At 70.5% G+C, this 24,156-nt stretch overlaps 1 protein-coding gene across 1 annotated transcript in view; it reads right to left on the bottom strand.

The window, feature by feature from the left end:
* The window catches only part of fam189b (family with sequence similarity 189 member B), a gene marked incomplete at its 5' end in the record, with an annotated part of 37,850 nt that extends 14,371 nt beyond the window's left edge, over positions 1–23,479 (bottom strand). The window contains 3 exons of the mRNA XM_068028440.1: positions 396–480; positions 23,125–23,224; positions 23,319–23,479. Of these exons, the coding sequence (XP_067884541.1) occupies positions 396–480; positions 23,125–23,224; positions 23,319–23,479 (346 nt within the window). The remainder of the gene's footprint in view (positions 1–395; positions 481–23,124; positions 23,225–23,318) is intronic.
* Positions 23,480–24,156: the final 677 nt, after the last annotated feature.

Here is a 24,156-nt window from a genome sequence, read left to right as displayed (position 1 = left end):
GCAGCGAGTGAGGGAGGGAGGGCATCCGGGAGCGAGTGAGGGAGGGAGGGTATCCGGGAGCGAGTGAGGGAGGGAGGGCATCCGGGAGCGAGTGAGGGAGGGAGGGCGTCGGGGAGCGAGTGAGGGAGGGAGAGAGGGCGTCGGGGAGCGAGGGAGGGAGGGAGAGAGGGCGTCGGGGAGCGAGTGAGGGAGGGAGAGAAGGCGTCGGGCAGCAAGTGAGGGAGGGAGGACGTCAGGGAGCGAGGGAGGGTGATGAGGGAGTGAAAGAGGGTGATGAGAGAGAGTGGGAGGGAGGGTGATGAGGGAGCGAGGAAGGTTGTCGAGGGAGGGTGATGAGGGAGTGAGGGAGGGTGTCGGGAGTGAGGAGGCTCTGTGCTCAGCACCCTAACTGCTACCTTCTCCGCTGAATGCTGTCGAAAGGATGTGTTCACAGAAGCTGGAGTTTGAGATCTCGGTCAATTGCTGATCAATGTCCGTGATCTGCACAGAGACAGAGTGAGAATAAGGGACAGCTCAGCAACCCATCACCCAGCCAAATACCCCCCTCCCTCACCCAGCCAAATACCCCCCTCCCTCACCCAGCCAAATACCCCCCTCCCTCACCCAGCCAAATACCCCCCTCCCTCACCCAGCCAAATACCCCCCTCCCTCACCCAGCCAAATACCCCCCTCCCTCACCCAGCCAAATACCCCCACCCCGCGCCCAGCTCCACGCCGACCCCAGACCCAGCTCCACGCCGACACCGCGCCCAGCTCCACGCCGACACCGCGCCCAGCTCCACGCCGACCCCGCACCCAGATCCACGCCGACCCCGCACCCAGCTCCACGCCGACCCCGCACCCAGCTCCAAGCCGACCCCGCACCCAGCTCCACGCCGACCCCGCACCCAGCTCCACGCCGACCCCGCACCCAGATCCACGCCGACCCCACACCCAGCTCCACGCCGACCCCACACCCAGCTCCACGCCGACCCCGCACCCAGCTCCACGCCGACCCCGCACCCAGATCCACGCCGACCCCGCACCCAGCTCCACGCCGACCTCGCACCCAGCTCCACGCCGACCCCGCACCCAGATCCACGCCGACCTCGCACCAAGATCCACGCCGACCTCACACCAAGATCCACGCCGACCCCACACCCAGCTCCACGCCGACCCCACACCCAGATCCACGCCGACCCCACACCCAGCTCCACGCCGACCCCAGACCCAGCTCCACGCCGACCCCGCACCCAGCTCCACGCCGACCCCGCACCCAGCTCCACGCCGACCCCGCACCCAGATCCACGCCGACCTCGCACCAAGATCCACGCCGACCCCGCACCCAGATCCACGCCGACCCCGCACCCAGATCCACGCCGACCCCGCACCCAGATCCACGCCGACCCCGCACCCAGATCCACGCCGACCCCGCACCCAGATCCACGCCGACCCCGCACCCAGATCCACGCCGACCCCGCACCCAGATCCACGCCGACACCGCGCCCAGCTCCACGCCGACCCCGCACCCAGCTCCACGCCGACCCCACACCCAGATCCACGCCGACCCCACACCCAGCTCCACGCCGACCCCACACCCAGCTCCACGCCGACCCCAGACCAAGATCCACGCCGACCCCACACCCAGATCCACGCCGACCCCACACCCAGATCCACGCCGACCCCGCACCCAGCTCCACGCCGACCCCAGACCCAGATCCTCGCCGACCCCACACCCAGATCCACGCCGACCCCGCACCCAGCTCCACGCCGACCCCACACCCAGCTCCACGCCGACCCCGCACCCAGCTCCACGCCGACCCCGCACCCAGATCCACGCCGACCCCACACCCAGATCCACGCCGACCCCACACCCAGATCCACGCCGACCCCACACCCAGATCCACGCCGACCCCACACCCAGATCCACGCCGACCTCGCACCCAGATCCACGCCGACCTCACACCAAGATCCACGCCGACCTCACACCAAGATCCACGCCGACCCCACACCCAGATCCACGCCGACCCCAGAACCAGATCCACGCCGACCCCGCACCCAGATCCACGCCGACCCCAGACCCAGATCCACGCCGACCCCAGACCCAGATCCACGCCGACCTCGCACCCAGATCCACGCCGACCTCGCACCCAGATCCACGCCGACCTCACACCAAGATCCACGCCGACCCCAGACCCAGCTCCACGCCGACCCCGCACCCAGCTCCACGCCGACCCCGCACCCAGATCCACGCCGACCCCACACCCAGATCCACGCCGACCCCACACCCAGATCCACGCCGACCTCGCACCCAGATCCACGCCGACCCCACACCAAGATCCACGCCGACCCCGCACCCAGATCCACGCCGACCTCGCACCCAGATCCACGCCGACCCCACACCAAGATCCACGCCGACCCCGCACCCAGATCCACGCCGACCCCAGACCCAGATCCACGCCGACCCCAGACCCAGATCCACGCCGACCTCGCACCCAGATCCACGCCGACCTCGCACCCAGATCCACGCCGACCTCACACCAAGATCCACGCCGACCCCGCACCCAGATCCACGCCGACCCCGCACCCAGATCCACGCCGACCCCAGACCCAGATCCACGCCGACACCGCGCCCAGCTCCACGCCGACCCCAGACCCAGATCCACGCCGACCCCGCGCCCAGATCCACGCCGACCCCAGACCCAGATCCACGCCGACCCCGCGCCCAGATCCACGCCGACCTCACACCCAGCTCCACGCCGACCCCGCACCCAGATCCACGCCGACCCCATACCCAGATCCACGCCGACCCCACACCCAGATCCACGCCGACCCCAGACCCAGATCCACGCCGACCCCGCACCCAGCTCCACGCCGACCCCGCACCCAGATCCACGCCGACCCCGCACCCAGATCCACGCCGACCCCGCACCCAGATCCACGCCGACCTCACACCCAGCTCCACGCCGACCTCACACCCAGCTCCACGCCGACCCCACACCCAGCTCCACGCCGACCCCACACCCAGCTCCACGCCGACCCCAGACCCAGATCCACGCCGACACCAGACCCAGATCCACGCCGACCCTGCACCCAGATCCACGCCGACCCCAGACCCAGATCCACGCCGACACCGCGCCCAGATCCACGCCGACCCCGCACCAAGATCCACGCCGACCCCACACCCAGATCCACGCCGACCCCACACCCAGATCCACGCCGACCCCGCTCCCAGATCCACGCCGACCCCGCACCCAGATCCACGCCGACCCCGCACCCAGATCCACGCCGACCCCGCACCCAGATCCACGCCGACCCCGCACCCAGATCCACGCCGACCCCGCACCCAGATCCACGCCGACCCCGCACCCAGATCCACGCCGACCCCGCACCCAGATCCACGCCGACCCCGCACCCAGATCCACGCCGACCCCGCACCCAGATCCACGCCGACCCCGCACCCAGCTCCACGCCGACCCCACACCCAGATCCACGCCGACCCCACACCCAGCTCCACGCCGACCCCACACCCAGATCCACGCCGACCCCAGACCCAGATCCACGCCGACCCCAGACCCAGATCCACGCCGACCCCAGACCCAGATCCACGCCGACCTCGCACCCAGATCCACGCCGACCCCAGACCCAGATCCACGCCGACCCCGCACCCAGATCCACGCCGACCTCACACCCAGATCCACGCCGACACCGCGCCCAGCTCCACGCCGACCTCACACCCAGCTCCACGCCGACCCCACACCCAGATCCACGCCGACCCCACACCCAGCTCCACGCCGACCCCGCACCCAGATCCACGCCGACCTCGCACCCAGATCCACGCCGACCCCAGACCCAGATCCACGCCGACCCCGCACCCAGATCCACGCCGACCCCAGACCCAGATCCACGCCGACACCGCGCCCAGATCCACGCCGACACCGCGCCCAGATCCACGCCGACCCCAGACCCAGATCCACGCCGACCCCGCGCCCAGATCCACGCCGACCCCAGACCCAGATCCACGCCGACCTCACACCCAGCTCCACGCCGACCCCGCACCCAGATCCACGCCGACCCCACACCCAGATCCACGCCGACCCCACACCCAGATCCACGCCGACCCCAGACCCAGATCCACGCCGACCCCAGACCCAGATCCACGCCGACCCCAGACCCAGATCCACGCCGACCTCACACCCAGATCCACGCCGACCTCACACCCAGATCCACGCCGACCCCACACCCAGCTCCACGCCGACCCCACACCCAGCTCCACGCCGACCCCGCACCCAGATCCACGCCGACCCCGCACCCAGATCCACGCCGACCCCAGACCCAGATCCTCGCCGACCCCGCACCCAGATCCACGCCGACCCCGCACCCAGATCCACGCCGACCCCGCACCAAGATCCACGCCGACCCCGCACCCAGATCCACGCCGACCTCACACCAAGATCCACGCCGACCTCACACCCAGATCCACGCCGACCCCAGACCCAGATCCACGCCGACCCCAGACCCAGATCCACGCCGACCCCACACCCAGATCCACGCCGACCCCGCACCCAGATCCACGCCGACCTCACACCAAGATCCACGCCGACCTCACACCCAGATCCACGCCGACCCCGCACCCAGATCCACGCCGACCCCGCACCCAGATCCACGCCGACCCCGCACCCAGATCCACGCCGACCTCGCACCCAGCTCCACGCCGACCCCACACCCAGCTCCACGCCGACCCCACACCCAGCTCCACGCCGACCCCGCACCCAGCTCCACGCCGACCCCGCACCCAGCTCCACGCCGACCCCGCACCCAGATCCACGCCGACCCCGCACCCAGCTCCACGCCGACCCCGCACCCAGCTCCACGCCGACCCCGCACCCAGATCCACGCCGACCCCACACCCAGCTCCACGCCGACCCCACACCCAGATCCACGCCGACCCCACACCCAGATCCACGCCGACCCCACACCCAGCTCCACGCCGACCCCAGCCCAAGATCCACGCCGACCCCACACCCAGATCCACGCTGACCCCACACCCAGCTCCACGCCGACCCCACACCCAGATCCACGCCGACCCCAGACCCAGATCCACGCCGACCCCACACCCAGATCCACGCCGACCCCACACCCAGATCCACGCCGACCCCACACCCAGATCCACGCCGACCCCGCACCCAGATCCACGCCGACCCCGCACCCAGATCCACGCCGACCCCAGACCCAGATCCACGCCGACCCCAGACCCACGCCGACCCCGCACCCAGATCCACGCCGACCCCGCACCCAGATCCACGCCGACCCCGCACCCAGCTCCACGCCGACCCCACACCCAGCTCCACGCCGACCCCGCACCCAGATCCACGCCGATCCCACACCCAGATCCACGCCGACCCCACACCCAGATCCACGCCGACCCCGCACCCAGATCCACGCCGACCCCGCACCCAGCTCCACGCCGACCCCAGACCCAGATCCACGCCGACCCCAGACCCACGCCGACTCCGCACCCAGATCCACGCCGACCCCGCACCCAGCTCCACGCCGACCCCACACCCAGCTCCACGCCGACCCCGCACCCAGATCCACGCCGACCCCGCACCCAGATCCACGCCGACCTCACACCCAGATCCACGCCGACCCCACACCCAGATCCACGCCGACCCCGCACCCAGATCCACGCCGACCTCACACCCAGATCCACGCCGACCCCACACCCAGCTCCACGCCGACCCCGCACCCAGATCCACGCCGACCCCACACCCAGATCCACGCCGACCCCGCACCCAGATCCACGCCGACCTCACACCAAGATCCACGCCGACCCCAGACCCAGATCCACGCCGACCTCGCACCCAGATCCACGCCGACCCCGCACCCAGATCCACGCCGACCCCGCACCCAGCTCCACGCCGACCCCACACCCAGCTCCACGCCGACCCCGCACCCAGATCCACGCCGACCCCGCACCCAGATCCACGCCGACCCCACACCCAGATCCACGCCGACCTCACACCAAGGTCCACGCCGACCCCAGACCCAGATCCACGCCGACCCCACACCCAGATCCACGCCGACCCCACACCCAGATCCACGCCGACCCCACACCCAGATCCACGCCGACCCCACACCCAGATCCACGCCGACCTCGCACCCAGATCCACGCCGACCTCACACCAAGATCCACGCCGACCCCACACCCAGATCCACGCCGACCCCACACCCAGATCCACGCCGACCCCGCACCCAGATCCACGCCGACCCCAGACCCAGATCCACGCCGACCCCAGACCCAGATCCACGCCGACCTCGCACCCAGATCCACGCCGACCTCACACCAAGATCCACGCCGACCCCAGACCCAGATCCACGCCGACACCGCGCCCAGATCCACGCCGACCCCACACCCAGATCCACGCCGACCCCAGACCCAGATCCACGCCGACCCCGCACCCAGATCCACGCCGACCTCACACCCAGCTCCACGCCGACCTCACACCCAGCTCCACGCCGACCCCGCACCCAGATCCACGCCGACCCCACACCCAGCTCCACGCCGACCCCGCACCCAGATCCACGCCGACCCCACACCCAGATCCACGCCGACCCCACACCCAGATCCACGCCGACCCCAGACCCAGATCCACGCCGACCTCACACCCAGATCCACGCCGACCCCACACCCAGATCCACGCCGACCCCGCACCCAGCTCCACGCCGACCCCAGACCCAGATCCACGCCGACCCCAGACCCAGATCCACGCCGACCTCACACCCAGATCCACGCCGACCTCGCACCCAGATCCACGCCGACCTCACACCAAGATCCACGCCGACCCCAGACCCAGATCCACGCCGACACCGCGCCCAGATCCACGCCGACCCCACACCCAGATCCACGCCGACCCCAGACCCAGATCCACGCCGACCCCAGACCCACGCCGACCCCGCACCCAGATCCACGCCGACCCCGCACCCAGCTCCACGCCGACCCCGCACCCAGCTCCACGCCGACCCCACACCCAGCTCCACGCCGACCCCGCACCCAGATCCAAGCCGGCCCCGCACCCAGATCCACGCCGACCCCGCACCCAGATCCACGCCGACCTCACACCCAGATCCACGCCGACCCCACACCCAGATCCACGCCGACCCCGCACCCAGATCCACGCCGACCTCACACCCAGATCCACGCCGACCCCACACCCAGCTCCACGCCGACCCCGCACCCAGATCCACGCCGACCCCACACCCAGATCCACGCCGACCCCGCACCCAGATCCACGCCGACCTCACACCAAGATCCACGCCGACCCCAGACCCAGATCCACGCCGACCCCACACCCAGATCCACGCCGACCTCGCACCCAGATCCACGCCGACCCCGCACCCAGATCCACGCCGACCCCGCACCCAGCTCCACGCCGACCCCACACCCAGCTCCACGCCGACCCCGCACCCAGATCCACGCCGACCCCACACCCAGATCCACGCCGACCCCACACCCAGATCCACGCCGACCTCACACCAAGATCCACGCCGACCCCAGACCCAGATCCACGCCGACCCCACACCCAGATCCACGCCGACCCCACACCCAGATCCACGCCGACCCCACACCCAGATCCACGCCGACCTCGCACCCAGATCCACGCCGACCTCACACCAAGATCCACGCCGACCCCACACCCAGATCCACGCCGACCCCACACCCAGATCCACGCCGACCCCACACCCAGATCCACGCCGACCCCGCACCCAGATCCACGCCGACCCCAGACCCAGATCCACGCCGACCCCAGACCCAGATCCACGCCGACCTCGCACCCAGATCCACGCCGACCTCACACCAAGATCCACGCCGACCCCAGACCCAGATCCACGCCGACACCGCGCCCAGATCCACGCCGACCCCACACCCAGATCCACGCCGACCCCAGACCCAGATCCACGCCGACCCCGCACCCAGATCCACGCCGACCTCACACCCAGCTCCACGCCGACCTCACACCCAGCTCCACGCCGACCCCGCACCCAGATCCACGCCGACCCCACACCCAGCTCCACGCCGACCCCGCACCCAGATCCACGCCGACCCCACACCCAGATCCACGCCGACCCCACACCCAGATCCACGCCGACCCCAGACCCAGATCCACGCCGACCTCACACCCAGATCCACGCCGACCCCACACCCAGATCCACGCCGACCCCGCACCCAGCTCCACGCCGACCCCGCACCCAGCTCCACGCCGACCCCACACCCAGCTCCACGCCGACCCCAGACCCAGATCCACGCCGACACCAGACCCAGATCCACGCCGACCTCACACCCAGATCCACGCCGACCCCAGACCCAGATCCACGCCGACACCGCGCCCAGCTCCACGCCGACCTCACACCCAGCTCCACGCCGACCCCACACCCAGATCCACGCCGACCTCACACCCAGATCCACGCCGACCTCACACCCAGATCCACGCCGACCTCACACCCAGATCCACGCCGACCTCACACCCAGATCCACGCCGACCTCACACCCAGATCCACGCCGACCTCGCACCCAGATCCACGCCGACCTCGCACCCAGATCCACGCCGACCTCGCACCCAGATCCACGCCGACCTCGCACCCAGATCCACGCCGACCTCGCACCCAGATCCACGCCGACCCCGCACCCAGCTCCACGCCGACCCCAGACCCAGCTCCACGCCGACCCCACGCCCAGCTCCACGCCGACCCCACACCCAGCTCCACGCCGACCCCACACCCAGCTCCACGCCGACCCCAGACCAAGATCCACGCCGACCCCACACCCAGATCCACGCCGACCCCACACCCAGATCCACGCCGACCCCGCACCCAGCTCCACGCCGACCCCAGACCCAGATCCTCGCCGACCCCACACCCAGATCCACGCCGACCCCGCACCCAGCTCCACGCCGACCCCACACCCAGCTCCACGCCGACCCCGCACCCAGCTCCACGCCGACCCCGCACCCAGATCCACGCCGACCCCACACCCAGATCCACGCCGACCCCACACCCAGATCCACGCCGACCCCACACCCAGATCCACGCCGACCCCGCACCCAGATCCACGCCGACCTCGCACCCAGATCCACGCCGACCTCACACCAAGATCCACGCCGACCTCACACCAAGATCCACGCCGACCCCACACCCAGATCCACGCCGACCCCAGAACCAGATCCACGCCGACCCCGCACCCAGATCCACGCCGACCCCAGACCCAGATCCACGCCGACCCCAGACCCAGATCCACGCCGACCTCGCACCCAGATCCACGCCGACCTCGCACCCAGATCCACGCCGACCTCGCACCCAGATCCACGCCGACCTCACACCAAGATCCACGCCGACCCCAGACCCAGCTCCACGCCGACCCCGCACCCAGCTCCACGCCGACCCCGCACCCAGATCCACGCCGACCCCACACCCAGATCCACGCCGACCCCACACCCAGATCCACGCCGACCTCGCACCCAGATCCACGCCGACCCCACACCAAGATCCACGCCGACCCCGCACCCAGATCCACGCCGACCTCGCACCCAGATCCACGCCGACCCCACACCAAGATCCACGCCGACCCCGCACCCAGATCCACGCCGACCCCAGACCCAGATCCACGCCGACCCCAGACCCAGATCCACGCCGACCTCGCACCCAGATCCACGCCGACCTCGCACCCAGATCCACGCCGACCTCACACCAAGATCCACGCCGACCCCGCACCCAGATCCACGCCGACCCCGCACCCAGATCCACGCCGACCCCAGACCCAGATCCACGCCGACACCGCGCCCAGCTCCACGCCGACCCCAGACCCAGATCCACGCCGACCCCGCGCCCAGATCCACGCCGACCCCAGACCCAGATCCACGCCGACCCCGCGCCCAGATCCACGCCGACCTCACACCCAGCTCCACGCCGACCCCGCACCCAGATCCACGCCGACCCCATACCCAGATCCACGCCGACCCCACACCCAGATCCACGCCGACCCCAGACCCAGATCCACGCCGACCCCGCACCCAGCTCCACGCCGACCCCGCACCCAGATCCACGCCGACCCCGCACCCAGATCCACGCCGACCCCGCACCCAGATCCACGCCGACCTCACACCCAGCTCCACGCCGACCTCACACCCAGCTCCACGCCGACCCCACACCCAGCTCCACGCCGACCCCACACCCAGCTCCACGCCGACCCCAGACCCAGATCCACGCCGACACCAGACCCAGATCCACGCCGACCCTGCACCCAGATCCACGCCGACCCCAGACCCAGATCCACGCCGACACCGCGCCCAGATCCACGCCGACCCCGCACCAAGATCCACGCCGACCTCACACCAAGATCCACGCCGACCCCACACCCAGATCCACGCCGACCCCGCTCCCAGATCCACGCCGACCCCGCACCCAGATCCACGCCGACCCCGCACCCAGATCCACGCCGACCCCGCACCCAGATCCACGCCGACCCCGCACCCAGATCCACGCCGACCCCGCACCCAGATCCACGCCGACCCCGCACCCAGATCCACGCCGACCCCGCACCCAGATCCACGCCGACCCCGCACCCAGATCCACGCCGACCCCGCACCCAGATCCACGCCGACCCCGCACCCAGCTCCACGCCGACCCCACACCCAGATCCACGCCGACCCCACACCCAGCTCCACGCCGACCCCACACCCAGATCCACGCCGACCCCGCACCCAGATCCACGCCGACCCCACACCCAGATCCACGCCGACCCCACACCCAGATCCACGCCGACCCCGCACCCAGATCCACGCCGACCCCGCACCCAGATCCACGCCGACCCCACACCCAGATCCACGCCGACCCCGCACCCAGATCCACGCCGACCCCGCACCCAGATCCACGCCGACCCCGCACCCAGATCCACGCCGACCTCACACCCAGATCCACGCCGACCCCGCACCCAGATCCACGCCGACCCCGCACCCAGATCCACGCCGACCTCACACCCAGATCCACGCCGACCCCACACCCAGCTCCACGCCGACCCCGCACCCAGATCCACGCCGACCCCACACCCAGATCCACGCCGACCCCGCACCCAGATCCACGCCGACCTCACACCAAGATCCACGCCGACCCCAGACCCAGATCCACGCCGACCCCACACCCAGATCCACGCCGACCTCGCACCCAGATCCACGCCGACCCCGCACCCAGATCCACGCCGACCCCGCACCCAGCTCCACGCCGACCCCACACCCAGCTCCACGCCGACCCCGCACCCAGATCCACGCCGACCCCACACCCAGATCCACGCCGACCCCACACCCAGATCCACGCCGACCTCACACCAAGATCCACGCCGACCCCAGACCCAGATCCACGCCGACCCCACACCCAGATCCACGCCGACCCCACACCCAGATCCACGCCGACCCCACACCCAGATCCACGCCGACCTCGCACCCAGATCCACGCCGACCTCACACCAAGATCCACGCCGACCCCACACCCAGATCCACGCCGACCCCGCACCCAGATCCACGCCGACCCCGCACCCAGATCCACGCCGACCCCAGACCCAGATCCACGCCGACCCCAGACCCAGATCCACGCCGACCTCGCACCCAGATCCACGCCGACCTCACACCAAGATCCACGCCGACCCCAGACCCAGATCCACGCCGACACCGCGCCCAGATCCACGCCGACCCCACACCCAGATCCACGCCGACCCCAGACCCAGATCCACGCCGACCCCGCACCCAGATCCACGCCGACCTCACACCCAGCTCCACGCCGACCTCACACCCAGCTCCACGCCGACCCCGCACCCAGATCCACGCCGACCCCACACCCAGCTCCACGCCGACCCCGCACCCAGATCCACGCCGACCCCACACCCAGATCCACGCCGACCCCACACCCAGATCCACGCCGACCCCAGACCCAGATCCACGCCGACCTCACACCCAGATCCACGCCGACCTCACACCCAGATCCACGCCGACCCCACACCCAGATCCACGCCGACCCCGCACCCAGCTCCACGCCGACCCCGCACCCAGATCCACGCCGACCCCGCACCCAGATCCACGCCGACCCCACACCCAGCTCCACGCCGACCCCAGACCCAGATCCACGCCGACACCAGACCCAGATCCACGCCGACCTCACACCCAGATCCACGCCGACCCCAGACCCAGATCCACGCCGACACCGCGCCCAGCTCCACGCCGACCTCACACCCAGCTCCACGCCGACCCCACACCCAGATCCACGCCGACCTCACACCCAGATCCACGCCGACCTCACACCCAGATCCACGCCGACCTCACACCCAGATCCACGCCGACCTCACACCCAGATCCACGCCGACCTCACACCCAGATCCACGCCGACCTCACACCCAGATCCACGCCGACCTCGCACCCAGATCCACGCCGACCTCGCACCCAGATCCACGCCGACCTCGCACCCAGATCCACGCCGACCTCGCACCCAGATCCACGCCGACCCCGCACCCAGCTCCACGCCGACCCCAGACCCAGCTCCACGCCGACCCCACGCCCAGCTCCACGCCGACCCCACGCCCAGCTCCACGCCGACCCCACGCCCAGCTCCACGCCGACCCCGCACCCAGCTCCACGCCGACCCCGCACCCAGCTCCACGCCGACCCCGCACCCAGCTCCACGCCGACCCCGCACCCAGCTCCACGCCGACCCCGCACCCAGCTCCACGCCGACCCCGCACCCAGCTCCACGCCGACCCCGCACCCAGCTCCACGCCGACCCCGCACCCAGCTCCACGCCGACCCCGCACCCAGCTCCACGCCGACCCCACACCCAGCTCCACGCCGACCCCGCACCCAGCTCCACGCCGACCCCGCACCCAGCTCCACGCCGACCCCGCACCCAGCTCCACGCCGACCCCGCACCCAGCTCCACGCCGACCCCGCACCCAGCTCCACGCCGACACCGCGCCCAGCTCCACGCCGACCCCGCACCCAGCTCCACGCCGACCCCACACCCAGATCCACGCCGACCCCACACCCAGCTCCACGCCGACCCCACACCCAGCTCCACGCCGACCCCAGACCAAGATCCACGCCGACCCCACACCCAGATCCACGCCGACCCCACACCCAGATCCACGCCGACCCCGCACCCAGCTCCACGCCGACCCCAGACCCAGATCCTCGCCGACCCCACACCCAGATCCACGCTGACCCCGCACCCAGCTCCACGCCGACCCCACACCCAGCTCCACGCCGACCCCACACCCAGCTCCACGCCGACCCCGCACCCAGATCCACGCCGACCCCACACCCAGATCCACGCCGACCCCACACCCAGATCCACGCCGACCCCACACCCAGATCCACGCCGACCCCACACCCAGATCCACGCCGACCTCGCACCCAGATCCACGCCGACCTCACACCAAGATCCACGCCGACCTCACACCAAGATCCACGCCGACCCCACACCCAGATCCACGCCGACCCCAGAACCAGATCCACGCCGACCCCGCACCCAGATCCACGCCGACCCCAGACCCAGATCCACGCCGACCCCAGACCCAGATCCACGCCGACCTCGCACCCAGATCCACGCCGACCTCGCACCCAGATCCACGCCGACCTCACACCAAGATCCACGCCGACCCCAGACCCAGCTCCACGCCGACCCCGCACCCAGCTCCACGCCGACCCCGCACCCAGATCCACGCCGACCCCACACCCAGATCCACGCCGACCCCACACCCAGATCCACGCCGACCTCGCACCCAGATCCACGCCGACCCCACACCCAGCTCCACGCCGACCCCAGACCCAGATCCACGCCGACACCAGACCCAGATCCACGCCGACCCTGCACCCAGATCCACGCCGACCCCAGACCCAGATCCACGCCGACACCGCGCCCAGATCCACGCCGACCCCGCACCAAGATCCACGCCGACCTCACACCAAGATCCACGCCGACCCCACACCCAGATCCACGCCGACCCCGCTCCCAGATCCACGCCGACCCCGCACCCAGATCCACGCCGACCCCGCACCCAGATCCACGCCGACCCCGCACCCAGATCCACGCCGACCCCGCACCCAGATCCACGCCGACCCCGCACCCAGATCCACGCCGACCCCGCACCCAGATCCACGCCGACCCCGCACCCAGATCCACGCCGACTCCGCACCCAGCTCCACGCCGACCCCACACCCAGATCCACGCCGACCCCACACCCAGCTCCACGCCGACCCCACACCCAGATCCACGCCGACCCCACACCCAGCTCCACGCCGACCCCAGCCCAAGATCCACGCCGACCCCACACCCAGATCCACGCCGACCCCGCACCCAGCTCCACGCCGACCTCACACCAAGATCCACGCCGACCCCAGACCCAGATCCACGCCGACCCCAGACCCAGATCCACGCCGACCCCACACCCAGATCCACGCCGACCCCACACCCAGATCCACGCCGACCCCGCACCCAGATCCACGCCGACCCCGCACCCAGCTCCACGCCGACCCCAGACCCAGATCCACGCCGACCCCAGACCCAGATCCACGCCGACCCCGCACCCAGATCCACGCCGACCCCGCACCCAGCTCCACGCCGACCCCACACCCAGCTCCACGCCGACCCCACACCCAGCTCCACGCCGACCCCGCACCCAGATCCACGCCGACCCCACACCCAGATCCACGCCGACCCCACACCCAGATCCACGCCGACCCCGCACCCAGATCCACGCCGACCCCGCACCCAGATCCACGCCGACCCCACACCCAGATCCACGCCGACCCCGCACCCAGATCCACGCCGACCCCGCACCCAGATCCACGCCGACCTCACACCAAGATCCACGCCGACCCCAGACCCAGATCCACGCCGACCCCGCACCCAGCTCCACGCCGACCCCGCACCCAGATCCACGCCGACCCCACACCCAGATCCACGCCGACCCCACACCCAGATCCACGCCGACCCCGCACCCAGATCCACGCCGACCTCGCACCCAGATCCACGCCGACCTCACACCAAGATCCACGCCGACCCCAGACCCAGATCCACGCCGACCCCAGACCCAGATCCACGCCGACCCCAGACCCAGATCCACGCCGACCTCGCACCCAGATCCACGCCGACCCCAGACCCAGATCCACGCCGACCCCGCACCCAGATCCACGCCGACCTCACACCCAGATCCACGCCGACACCGCGCCCAGCTCCACGCCGACACCGCGCCCAGCTCCACGCCGACCCCACACCCAGATCCACGCCGACCCCACACCCAGCTCCACGCCGACCCCGCACCCAGATCCACGCCGACCTCGCACCCAGATCCACGCCGACCCCAGACCCAGATCCACGCCGACCCCGCACCCAGATCCACGCCGACCCCAGACCCAGATCCACGCCGACACCGCGCCCAGATCCACGCCGACACCGCGCCCAGATCCACGCCGACCCCAGACCCAGATCCACGCCGACCCCGCGCCCAGATCCACGCCGACCCCAGACCCAGATCCACGCCGACCTCACACCCAGCTCCACGCCGACCCCGCACCCAGATCCACGCCGACCCCACACCCAGATCCACGCCGACCCCACACCCAGATCCACGCCGACCCCAGACCCAGATCCACGCCGACCCCAGACCCAGATCCACGCCGACCCCAGACCCAGATCCACGCCGACCTCACACCCAGATCCACGCCGACCTCACACCCAGATCCACGCCGACCCCACACCCAGATCCACGCCGACCCCACACCCAGCTCCACGCCGACCCCGCACCCAGATCCACGCCGACCCCAGACCCAGATCCTCGCCGACCCCGCACCCAGATCCACGCCGACCCCGCACCCAGATCCACGCCGACCCCGCACCCAGATCCACGCCGACCCCGCACCCAGATCCACGCCGACCTCGCACCAAGATCCACGCCGACCTCACACCCAGATCCACGCCGACCCCAGACCCAGATCCACGCCGACCCCAGACCCAGATCCACGCCGACCCCACACCCAGATCCACGCCGACCCCGCACCCAGATCCACGCCGACCTCACACCAAGATCCACGCCGACCTCACACCCAGATCCACGCCGACCCCGCACCCAGATCCACGCCGACCCCGCACCCAGATCCACGCCGACCCCGCACCCAGATCCACGCCGACCTCGCACCCAGCTCCACGCCGACCCCACACCCAGCTCCACGCCGACCCCGCACCCAGCTCCACGCCGACCCCGCACCCAGCTCCACGCCGACCCCGCACCCAGCTCCACGCCGACCCCGCACCCAGCTCCACGCCGACCCCGCACCCAGCTCCACGCCGACCCCGCACCCAGCTCCACGCCGACCCCGCACCCAGCTCCACGCCGACCCCGCACCCAGATCCACGCCGACCCCACACCCAGCTCCACGCCGACCCCACACCCAGATCCACGCCGACCCCACACCCAGATCCACGCCGACCCCACACCCAGCTCCACGCCGACCCCAGCCCAAGATCCACGCCGACCCCACACCCAGATCCACGCTGACCCCACACCCAGCTCCACGCCGACCCCACACCCAGCTCCACGCCGACCCCACACCCAGATCCACGCCGACCCCAGACCCAGATCCACGCCGACCCCACACCCAGATCCACGCCGACCCCACACCCAGATCCACGCCGACCCCGCACCCAGATCCACGCCGACCCCGCACCCAGATCCACGCCGACCCCGCACCCAGATCCACGCCGACCCCAGACCCAGATCCACGCCGACCCCAGACCCACGCCGACCCCGCACCCAGATCCACGCCGACCCCGCACCCAGATCCACGCCGACCCCGCACCCAGCTCCACGCCGACCCCGCACCCAGCTCCACGCCGACCCCGCACCCAGATCCACGCCGATCCCACACCCAGATCCACGCCGACCCCACACCCAGATCCACGCCGACCCCGCACCCAGATCCACGCCGACCCCGCACCCAGCTCCACGCCGACCCCAGACCCAGATCCACGCCGACCCCAGACCCACGCCGACCCCGCACCCAGATCCACGCCGACCCCGCACCCAGCTCCACGCCGACCCCGCACCCAGCTCCACGCCGACCCCGCACCCAGATCCACGCCGACCCCGCACCCAGATCCACGCCGACCCCGCACCCAGATCCACGCCGACCTCACACCCAGATCCACGCCGACACCGCGCCCAGCTCCACGCCGACCTCACACCCAGCTCCACGCCGACCCCACACCCAGATCCACGCCGACCCCACACCCAGCTCCACGCCGACCCCGCACCCAGATCCACGCCGACCTCGCACCCAGATCCACGCCGACCCCAGACCCAGATCCACGCCGACCCCGCACCCAGATCCACGCCGACCCCAGACCCAGATCCACGCCGACACCGCGCCCAGATCCACGCCGACACCGCGCCCAGATCCACGCCGACCCCAGACCCAGATCCACGCCGACCCCGCGCCCAGATCCACGCCGACCCCAGACCCAGATCCACGCCGACCTCACACCCAGCTCCACGCCGACCCCGCACCCAGATCCACGCCGACCCCACACCCAGATCCACGCCGACCCCACACCCAGATCCACGCCGACCCCAGACCCAGATCCACGCCGACCCCAGACCCAGATCCACGCCGACCCCAGACCCAGATCCACGCCGACCTCACACCCAGATCCACGCCGACCTCACACCCAGATCCACGCCGACCCCACACCCAGATCCACGCCGACCCCACACCCAGCTCCACGCCGACCCCGCACCCAGATCCACGCCGACCCCGCACCCAGATCCACGCCGACCCCAGACCCAGATCCTCGCCGACCCCGCACCCAGATCCACGCCGACCCCGCACCCAGATCCACGCCGACCCCGCACCAAGATCCACGCCGACCCCGCACCCAGATCCACGCCGACCCCACACCCAGCTCCACGCCGACCCCGCACCCAGCTCCACGCCGACCCCGCACCCAGCTCCACGCCGACCCCGCACCCAGCTCCACGCCGACCCCGCACCCAGCTCCACGCCGACCCCGCACCCAGCTCCACGCCGACCCCGCACCCAGCTCCACGCCGACCCCGCACCCAGCTCCACGCCGACCCCGCACCCAGATCCACGCCGACCCCACACCCAGCTCCACGCCGACCCCACACCCAGATCCACGCCGACCCCACACCCAGATCCACGCCGACCCCACACCCAGCTCCACGCCGACCCCAGCCCAAGATCCACGCCGACCCCACACCCAGATCCACGCTGACCCCACACCCAGCTCCACGCCGACCCCACACCCAGCTCCACGCCGACCCCACACCCAGATCCACGCCGACCCCAGACCCAGATCCACGCCGACCCCACACCCAGATCCACGCCGACCCCACACCCAGATCCACGCCGACCCCGCACCCAGATCCACGCCGACCCCGCACCCAGATCCACGCCGACCCCGCACCCAGATCCACGCCGACCCCAGACCCAGATCCACGCCGACCCCAGACCCACGCCGACCCCGCACCCAGATCCACGCCGACCCCGCACCCAGATCCACGCCGACCCCGCACCCAGCTCCACGCCGACCCCGCACCCAGCTCCACGCCGACCCCGCACCCAGATCCACGCCGATCCCACACCCAGATCCACGCCGACCCCACACCCAGATCCACGCCGACCCCGCACCCAGATCCACGCCGACCCCGCACCCAGCTCCACGCCGACCCCAGACCCAGATCCACGCCGACCCCAGACCCACGCCGACCCCGCACCCAGATCCACGCCGACCCCGCACCCAGCTCCACGCCGACCCCGCACCCAGCTCCACGCCGACCCCGCACCCAGATCCACGCCGACCCCGCACCCAGATCCACGCCGACCCCGCACCCAGATCCACGCCGACCTCACACCCAGATCCACGCCGACACCGCGCCCAGCTCCACGCCGACCTCACACCCAGCTCCACGCCGACCCCACACCCAGATCCACGCCGACCCCACACCCAGCTCCACGCCGACCCCGCACCCAGATCCACGCCGACCTCGCACCCAGATCCACGCCGACCCCAGACCCAGATCCACGCCGACCCCGCACCCAGATCCACGCCGACCCCAGACCCAGATCCACGCCGACACCGCGCCCAGATCCACGCCGACACCGCGCCCAGATCCACGCCGACCCCAGACCCAGATCCACGCCGACCCCGCGCCCAGATCCACGCCGACCCCAGACCCAGATCCACGCCGACCTCACACCCAGCTCCACGCCGACCCCGCACCCAGATCCACGCCGACCCCACACCCAGATCCACGCCGACCCCACACCCAGATCCACGCCGACCCCAGACCCAGATCCACGCCGACCCCAGACCCAGATCCACGCCGACCCCAGACCCAGATCCACGCCGACCTCACACCCAGATCCACGCCGACCTCACACCCAGATCCACGCCGACCCCACACCCAGATCCACGCCGACCCCACACCCAGCTCCACGCCGACCCCGCACCCAGATCCACGCCGACCCCGCACCCAGATCCACGCCGACCCCAGACCCAGATCCTCGCCGACCCCGCACCCAGATCCACGCCGACCCCGCACCCAGATCCACGCCGACCCCGCACCAAGATCCACGCCGACCCCGCACCCAGATCCACGCCGACCCCACACCAAGATCCACGCCGACCTCACACCCAGATCCACGCCGACCCCAGACCCAGATCCACGCCGACCCCAGACCCAGATCCACGCCGGCCCACACCCAGATCCACGCCGACCCCGCACCCAGATCCACGCCGACCTCACACCAAGATCCACGCCGACCTCACACCCAGATCCACGCCGACCCCGCACCCAGATCCACGCCGACCCCGCACCCAGATCCACGCCGACCCCGCACCCAGATCCACGCCGACCTCACACCCAGCTCCACGCCGACCCCACACCCAGCTCCACGCCGACCCCGCACCCAGCTCCACGCCGACCCCGCACCCAGCTCCACGCCGACCCCGCACCCAGCTCCACGCCGACCCCGCACCCAGATCCACGCCGACCCCGCACCCAGCTCCACGCCGACCCCGCACCCAGCTCACGCCGACCCCGCACCCAGATCCACGCCGACCCCACACCCAGCTCCACGCCGACCCCACACCCAGATCCACGCCGACCCACACCCAGATCCACGCCGACCCCACACCCAGCTCCACGCCGACCCCAGCCCAAGATCCACGCCGACCCCACACCCAGATCCACGCTGACCCCACACCCAGCTCCACGCCGACCCCACACCCAGATCCACGCCGACCCCAGACCCAGATCCACGCCGACCCCACACCCAGATCCACGCCGACCCCACACCCAGATCCACGCCGACCCCACACCCAGATCCACGCCGACCCCGCACCCAGATCCACGCCGACCCCGCACCCAGATCCACGCCGACCCAGACCCAGATCCACGCCGACCCCAGACCCACGCCGACCCCGCACCCAGATCCACGCCGACCCCGCACCCAGATCCACGCCGACCCCGCACCCAGATCCACGCCGACCCCACACCCAGCTCCACGCCGACCCGCACCCAGATCCACGCCGATCCCACACCCAGATCCACGCCGACCCCACACCCAGATCCACGCCGACCCCGCACCCAGATCCACGCCGACCCCGCACCCAGCTCCACGCCGACCCCAGACCCAGATCCACGCCGACCCCAGACCCACGCCGACCCCGCACCCAGATCCACGCCGACCCCGCACCCAGCTCCACGCCGACCCCACACCCAGCTCCACGCCGACCCCGCACCAGATCCACGCCGACCCCGCACCCAGATCCACGCCGACCCCGCACCCAGATCCACGCCGACCTCACACCCAGATCCACGCCGACCCACACCCAGATCCACGCCGACCCCGCACCCAGATCCACGCCGACCTCACACCCTGATCCACGCCGACCCCACACCCAGCTCCACGCCGACCCCGCACCCAGATCCACGCCGACCCCACACCCAGATCCACGCCGACCCCGCACCCAGATCCACGCCGACCTCACACCAAGATCCACGCCGACCCCAGACCCAGATCCACGCCGACCCCACACCAGATCCACGCCGACCTCGCACCCAGATCCACGCCGACCCCGCACCCAGATCCACGCCGACCCCGCACCCAGCTCCACGCCGACCCCACACCCAGCTCCACGCCGACCCCGCACCCAGATCCACGCCGACCCCACACCCAGATCCACGCCGACCCCACACCCAGATCCACGCCGACCTCACACCAAGATCCACGCCGACCCCAGACCCAGATCCACGCCGACCCCACACCCAGATCCACGCCGACCCCACACCCAGATCCACGCCGACCCCACACCCAGATCCACGCCGACCTCGCACCCAGATCCACGCCGACCTCACACCAAGATCCACGCCGACCCCACACCCAGATCCACGCCGACCCCACACCCAGATCCACGCCGACCCCGCACCCAGATCCACGCCGACCCCAGACCCAGATCCACGCCGACCCCAGACCCAGATCCACGCCGACCTCGCACCCAGATCCACGCCGACCTCACACCAAGATGCACGCCGACCCCAGACCCAGATCCACGCCGACACCGCGCCCAGATCCACGCCGACCCCACACTCAGATCCACGCCGACCCCAGACCCAGATCCACGCCGACCCCGCACCCAGATCCACGCCGACCTCACACCCAGCTCCACGCCGACCTCACACCCAGCTCCACGCCGACCCCGCACCCAGATCCACGCCGACCCCACACCCAGCTCCACGCCGACCCCGCACCCAGATCCACGCCGACCCCACACCCAGATCCACGCCGACCCCACACCCAGATCCACGCCGACCCCAGACCCAGATCCACGCCGACCTCACACCCAGATCCACGCCGACCCCACACCCAGATCCACGCCGACCCCGCACCCAGCTCCACGCCGACCCCGCACCCAGATCCACGCCGACCCCACACCCAGCTCCACGCCGACCCCAGACCCAGATCCACGCCGACACCAGACCCAGATCCACGCCGACCTCACACCCAGATCCACGCCGACCCCAGACCCAGATCCACGCCGACACCGCGCCCAGCTCCACGCCGACCTCACACCCAGCTCCACGCCGACCCCACACCCAGATCCACGCCGACCTCACACCCAGATCCACGCCGACCTCACACCCAGATCCACGCCGACCTCACACCCAGATCCACGCCGACCTCACACCCAGATCCACGCCGACCTCACACCCAGATCCACGCCGACCTCACACCCAGATCCACGCCGACCTCACACCCAGATCCACGCCGACCTCACACCCAGATCCACGCCGACCTCGCACCCAGATCCACGCCGACCTCGCACCCAGATCCACGCCGACCTCGCACCCAGATCCACGCCGACCTCGCACCCAGATCCACGCCGACCCCGCACCCAGATCCACGCCGACCCCAGACCCAGCTCCACGCCGACCCCACGCCCAGCTCCACGCCGACCCCACGCCCAGCTCCACGCCGACCCCACGCCCAGCTCCACGCCGACCCCGCACCCAGCTCCACGCCGACCCCGCACCCAGCTCCACGCCGACCCCGCACCCAGCTCCACGCCGACCCCGCACCCAGCTCCACGCCGACCCCGCACCCAGCTCCACGCCGACCCCGCACCCAGCTCCACGCCGACCCCGCACCCAGCTCCACGCCGACCCCGCACCCAGCTCCACGCCGACCCCACACCCAGCTCCACGCCGACCCCGCACCCAGCTCCACGCCGACCCCGCACCCAGCTCCACGCCGACCCCGCACCCAGCTCCACGCCGACCCCACACCCAGCTCCACGCCGACCCCACACCCAGCTCCACGCCGACCCCACACCCAGCTCCACGCCGACCCCGCACCCAGCTCCACGCCGACCCCACACCCAGCTCCACGCCGACCCCACACCCAGCTCCACGCCGACCCCACACCCAGCTCCACGCCGACCCCACACCCAGCTCCACACTGACCCCGCACCCAGCCCCTCCCTCTACATTCAGAAGAGACAGCCCTGACCACTGGCCTCTGGTTGTACCTGACTGGTGATGCTGTTGCCGATGATAGCTTCATACGGTGGGGGGAAGTCAGTGGGGTACAGGGGTCCGGGGCTCTCCATGGAGCCATTGTAGGTGATACTGTGAGAGGAACAAACACAGAGCACATCACAGCTGGGTCAGGGTGCAAAGGGCAGCTGCTGAACCGCGAGCCAAACGTCATGAGCCTACATACCTCTGAGCGTCGGTCTCTGAGCTGCAGGTGTACTCTGGGGGGTAATATGGAGGCGGGGGGATGGGGGGAACAAATTCATCCACATCGGTCATGTGCTGCAGGAAGGTGGTGCGAGGAGACGTGCATTCAGGGTGCATTGACCTCGAACGCTGTGGAACAAGCTGGAGATAGAAAGACAGATTTACCCCACACCGTTCACTAATATACACCCACACCGTTCACTAATATACCCCCACACCGTTCACTAATATACCCCCACACCGTTCACTAATATACCCCCACACCACCCCCCCCACACCGTTCACTAATATACACCCACACCGTTCACTAATATACACCCACACCACCCCCCCCCCACACCGTTCACTAATATACACCCACACCGTTCACTAATATACACCCACACCACCACCCCCACACCGTTCACTAATATACACCCACCCCCCCCCCACACCGTTCACTAATATACACCCACACCCCCCCCCCCACACCGTTCACTAATAGACACCCACACCGTTCACTAATATACACCCACACCGTTCACTAATATACACCCACCCCCCCCCACACCGTTCACTAATATACACCCACACCCCCCCCACACCGTTCACTAATATACACCCACACCACCCCCCCCCCACACCGTTCACTAATATACACCCACACCGTTCACTAATATACACCCACACCACCACCCCCACACCGTTCACTAATATACACCCACACCCCCCCCCACACCGTTCACTAATAGACACCCACACCGTTCACTAATATACACCCACACCGTTCACTAATATACACCCACACCCCCCCCACACCGTTCACTAATATACACCCA

This window comes from Heterodontus francisci, unplaced genomic scaffold (genome assembly GCF_036365525.1).
Source record: "Heterodontus francisci isolate sHetFra1 unplaced genomic scaffold, sHetFra1.hap1 HAP1_SCAFFOLD_1682, whole genome shotgun sequence".
Classification (NCBI taxonomy): Eukaryota; Metazoa; Chordata; class Chondrichthyes; order Heterodontiformes; family Heterodontidae; genus Heterodontus; species Heterodontus francisci.
This window is presented reverse-complemented; position numbering and strand designations above follow the sequence as displayed.